The sequence below is a fragment of the Plectropomus leopardus genome, unplaced genomic scaffold (assembly GCF_008729295.1).
Source record: "Plectropomus leopardus isolate mb unplaced genomic scaffold, YSFRI_Pleo_2.0 unplaced_scaffold4350, whole genome shotgun sequence".
Taxonomy (NCBI): Eukaryota; Metazoa; Chordata; class Actinopteri; order Perciformes; family Serranidae; genus Plectropomus; species Plectropomus leopardus.
In genome coordinates, this window is record NW_024647675.1 from 1 (window position 1) to 5,277 (window position 5,277).

Consider the following 5,277-nt stretch of genomic DNA (forward strand, 5'->3'; position numbering starts at 1 on the left):
CGTCAGCTGACCTCACCTATTGTTGCAGAGAGAAACTGAAAGTCCAGAGCTAAGCACTTAACAACCCCCCAACACAAAAACAAACCCAAGCAAGATTCACTTTACCTAAGCTGGCTCAATCCTTCTTCTGTCTAAGATTCAGTGCTATAATCTCAGTTTTTACAGTTTCGGGCTGATAAATGGGCCCATTTTTGGTGGTTTTTAAAGACAACAAGTCTTCCAAACCCGAGGGGCCTGTAGACGTGTTTTTAAAAAGTTTATTATTTTTTTGCCATTAATTGCAAAAAAAAAAATCCTTTTAAACATAAAAAAAACCACAAGATTTTCTGTTTAAAAATCGACAAATTTTAAAGAATTTTTTTTTTTTAAAATTGCCAACAATTAAAAAAAACATTGCCAACATGTTTTAAAGCAAACATGCCTCCCAACACGTTTGGGCTTTCGACAGTCCTGCCCTCGAGCAGAAATCCAAATCATCCGTCCCTCCCCAGTGCTTCAGTAATATTTACCCCCCCCTCCCCCCATAAATAATAAACGGTCCCCAAGTTATATTTAAATATTCAGTTTTTATCCTGTTCTCAATTCATTATTTCTTAAGTAATATAAATATTTAAAAAGTTATTTTGTAGTAATGAAAAAGAGATTGTTTGCTTTTTAAAGTTTGACTTGAAGTCCTGGAAAAGTCCTGGAAAAGTCCAGGAAAAGTCACTTAAACATGTGAAAAACACTTAAACACACTAACACTTAAAACGCATTAAACACACTTAAACAAACACTTAAACACGTGAAACTTAAACATGTGAACATTTAAACACGTGAACACTTTAACTTTGGTTCCTGAGCTGCGCGCATCCGTCTTCACAGATCTTCCCACCCTGCAGCTGATTGGCCTCATGCTGCGGTTTCCTCCCAGATTTCAGATCTCTGACGGCCAGGTCGGGTCTCTGACGGCCCCATGTTGTGGTTGTGTGTAAGCTGCCGTTGTGTCCCTGCAGGCTGTCACAGCTCTGGGCTTCAAGCAGCCGACTCCCATCCAGAAAGCCTGCGTCCCCGTGGGCCTGTTGGGCCGAGATCTGTGCGCCTGCGCTGCTACTGGGACAGGTAAGATTATACTGGGACCAGTTCACCACACTGGGACAGGAAGTTGATTGAGTAATAACAGGCTGACTTCCTCTGTGCTCAGGAAAGACGGCCGCCTTCATGCTGCCCGTGTTGGAGCGTTTGGTTTATAAGCCCAGGACGTCCCAGGTGACGCGGGTCCTGGTTCTGGTTCCCACCAGAGAGTTGGGGATCCAGGTTCACTCTGTGGCCCGGCAGCTCGCCCAGTTCACCTCCATAACCACCTGCCTCGCAGTCGGTACGATGACTTCCTGTTTAGTGTCAGCGTACTGGTCTACTGACCCAGACTCAGATGCAGTTCTCTAGACCCTGGACTCTGGTGTCTAGACTTTGGAGTGTCTCTGGTTTTTGGACTCTGGACTCAGACTCTGACTCAGACTCTGACTCTGACTCTGACTCTTGACTCTTGACACTTGACTCTGGACTCTGGACTCTGGACCCTGACTCTCTGTGGACCCTGGATGTGGACTTAGGTAAGCTGTGTGGTTGTGTGTCCAGGTGGGTTGGACCTGAAGTCTCAGGAGGTGGCGTTGAGGGCAGGGCCTGATGTTCTCATCGCAACACCTGGTCGGTTGATCGACCACCTTCACAACACACCAAGCTTCGAGCTGACCCACATTGAGATCCTGATCCTGGATGAGGCCGACAGGTGAGCACTGACACCTGCAGGGAGGGCGGGGTCAGTCCTGAGACCGAGACTCACCTGTTCTGTGTCTCTTTGTGGTTCTCTGTCAGGATGCTGGACGAGTACTTCGAGGAACAGATGAAGGAGATCATCCGCCTGTGTTCCTACAACCGACAGACCATGCTGTTCTCCGCCACCATGACGGAGGAGGTGAGGTCATGTGACCTGTGTTGGGGGTGTCTGTATCACTTGACCCCTGTCCAGGTGTTTCTGTGTCATGTGACCCACGTAGGTGTTCAGAGTATGTCGTGACGTGTGTCTGCAGGTGAAGGACCTGGCAGCGGTCTCGTTGAAGGAGCCGGTCAGGATCTTCGTGAACAGTAACACTGACGTCGCTCCGTTTCTGAGACAAGAGTTCGTCCGAATCCGACAGAACCGAGAGGGAGACAGAGAGGCGGTGGTAGCAGGTAGGCCCTGATGACAGAACCCGCAGTATCAGCGTGGAACCGTTACCCTGACGTTCTGACTCCGTGTTCTCTCAGCGCTGCTGACTCGCACGTTCCAGGATCACGTCATGTGTTTCACCCAGACCAGAAAACAGGCTCACAGACTGCACATCCTGCTGGGACTGATGGGACTGAAGGTCGGAGAACTGCACGGAGAACTCAGCCAGAACCAGAGACTGGAGAACCTCAGGTACACACACACAGAACCAGAGACTGGAAAACCTCAGTTACACATACACAGAACCAGAGACTGGAGAACCTCAGGTACACACTGACAGAACCAGAGACTGGAGAACCTCAGGTACACACTGACAGAACCAGAGACTGGAGAACCTCAGGTACACACACACACAGAACCAGAGACTGGGGAACCTCAGCCAGCGTCCACTTCCTGTTTCAAATTAAAAGCCCTCAAGTGTACTTGTTCTTTGTGTTTTGTGAAGTACTGATGAAGTATTTTGAATAGTTTTTTGAGCAGTCAGTGAACTCTAAAGTAACTGAAACAGGTTTCAGACTCGGCGAGCAGAGAAACCGCCGCGTGTGATTGGTTGTTTCTGTCGGATTCTCCACACAGGAAGTGAGGTGATGTCACCGCGTACCTGAGAGAATAGAAATCGGCCCCACGATGGTTTTGAACAGTTTGATGTTTTCTGAATTAAGGAACTCGTCTTTTCGGGTTCTGCCGGCGGTCTGCAGGTTTAACCCTCTGTGTTCTGCTGGTTCTCTGCAGGCGATTTAAAGACAATCAGATAGATGTCTTGGTGGCGACGGACGTAGCAGCCCGAGGTCTGGACATCGACGGAGTGAAAACGGTGAGAGACACTTTCTGCACAAGCTGCCACCATCCACTCTGCTTCCTGTCCAGTCTGTGGAGTTATTATGGGATGCTTTTTGTTTGTTACCAAAGCTCTCGGTGCTGTGAGGATGTCGGTGCTTTGACTAAGTGATGAACCTTGTTGTGTTGACGTCCTGCTGTGGACTCTGTGGGGATCCTGCAGAGTTCCTGTCAGTCCTGATCCTGCATGGATCCTGAACAGCCAGTTTAGTTTAGTTGTGTTTCAAAGACACAAAAATAAAATTAACAACTGTAAACACTTTGGAGGAGAGTCCGTTTTATTTATTAAACCCATAATCACGAGTCAGTTTACAGCTGACATCATTAAACACGTGAAGATCAAAACAAAATCCACAAAAAAGGACGAATGACAAAGTTTGTTTTTACAAAGTCAGATCAATCTGAGCTGTGAGTCTTTGAAGCTTAGAGTCTTTGCAGTTCAGAGTCTTTGCAGTTTAGAGTCTTTGCAGTTTAGAGTCTTTGAAGCTTAGAGTCTTTGAAGCTTAGAGTCTTTGAAGCTTAGAGTCTTTGCAGTTTAGAGTCTTTGCAGTTTAGAGTCTTTGCAGTTTAGAGTCTTGGTTTTGAAGGACCATGATGTGGATGTTGATCATTGTTGCTACAATAACTTTGGTTTTAAATCCACAGAAATCAACTAAAATATGGAAAACTTCATCGTTCAACACATCTGAAGACATGACTGTCCCTTTCTCTCTATGTCTCTGTCTCTCTGTGTGTTTGTCTTTCTGTGTGTCTGTCCCTGTCTGTCTCTCAGGTGATAAACTTCACCATGCCGTCCACAGTGAAGCACTACGTCCACCGTGTGGGCCGGACGGCGAGAGCGGGTCGCTCAGGACGCTCGGTGTCTCTGGTCGGAGAGTCTGAGAGGAAGATCCTGAAGGAGGTGGTGAAGTCGGCCAAAAGCAGCGTAAAGGCTCGAGTCCTGCCGCCAGGTATCACACCTGAAACACACCTGAGACACACAGACAGACAGAAAACAGGACACATAGTAAAAGAGATTTGTTTATGAGGATCATAGACGTTGAGATTTGACGTCTGGTTTTGGACGAAGTCCCCACATTTCTCCTGGTCAGAAAACAGGAACGAGGTTTATTTTATCAGCGTGAAGCTGACGGGAGCCATCGGTACAGCGTCCGTCAGGAGAACCAGGACTGGATCAGCGATCCTGTCAAGTAGCACAGATTATAATCTGGGACTGCAGATTAAGACGCACCAGTTTATGGTGTGGAAGCCGATCCTGCAGCTCGCCGAATCCAGAAGCTTAAATCTGTGGTTTGATGTTTACATGACAGTGTCGTCTGCATAGAGACCAGCACACCAGCTGGACTATGCAGCGCTTAATCTGTCTCTCTGTCTCTGTCTCTCTGTGTCTCTCTCTGTCTCTGTCTCTCTCTCTCTGTGCCTCTGTCTGTCTCTGTCTCTGTCTCTGTCTCTCTCTCTGTCTCTCTGTCTCTCTGTGTGTCTCTCTCTGTCTCTGTCTCTCTCTCTGTGCCTCTGTCTGTCTCTGTCTCTCTGTGTCTTTCTGTGCATCTCTATGTCTCTGTCTCTGTCTGCCTGTCTCTCTATGTCTCTGTCTCTCTGTGTCTATGTTTGTCTCTGTCCCTGTGTCTCTGTCCCTGTGTGTCTCAGAGGTGATCCTGAAGTTCAGAGACCTGATCTGTAAGCTGGAGAAGGACGTGGATGCAGTGATGAAGCTGGAGAGAGAGGAGAGAGAGCTGGCGGCATCTGAGGCCAAGGTTTGCCGCCGCACGCTGTCGCACGCTGTCGCACGCTGTCGCACGCTGTCGCACGCTGTCGCACGCTGTCGCACGCTGTCAGACTTTCTTTTATTAACACTGAAACAATCTCACACAACCTCCAACTGTTTTCGCCAAAATCTCTCCAAATATCACAACATTTTACAGACGTCTGCAGCTTCATCTGTTATTAAATCGTTTCTTTGTGTGTGTGTGTGTGTGTGTGTGTGTGTGTGTGTGTGTGTGTGTGTGTGTGTAGTTGAGCGTGGCTAAGAAGCGCCTCGATGGCTCCGCCTCTTCCTCTCAGTCACAGCGGGTGTGGTTTCAAACACAGCAGGAGAGGAAGCAGAGTCGCAGTGAGTACTGATACACACACTCAACTACACTTCACTGCAGTACTCTGTAGTACTCTGCAGTACTGTGCAGTGCAGTAACTGG

At 47.9% G+C, this 5,277-nt stretch overlaps 1 protein-coding gene across 1 annotated transcript; it reads left to right on the forward strand.

The window, feature by feature from the left end:
- Positions 1 to 975: 975 nt before the first annotated feature.
- On the forward strand, positions 976 to 5,195 carry ddx27 (DEAD (Asp-Glu-Ala-Asp) box polypeptide 27; the record flags this gene model as incomplete). The annotated part of the gene is made up of 10 exons (XM_042482297.1): positions 976 to 1,101; positions 1,184 to 1,357; positions 1,618 to 1,768; positions 1,855 to 1,954; positions 2,070 to 2,211; positions 2,287 to 2,440; positions 2,981 to 3,062; positions 3,858 to 4,035; positions 4,733 to 4,839; positions 5,099 to 5,195. Coding segments are annotated over 10 exons (1,311 nt in total), but the record flags the coding sequence as incomplete, so codon positions are not given.
- Positions 5,196 to 5,277: the final 82 nt, after the last annotated feature.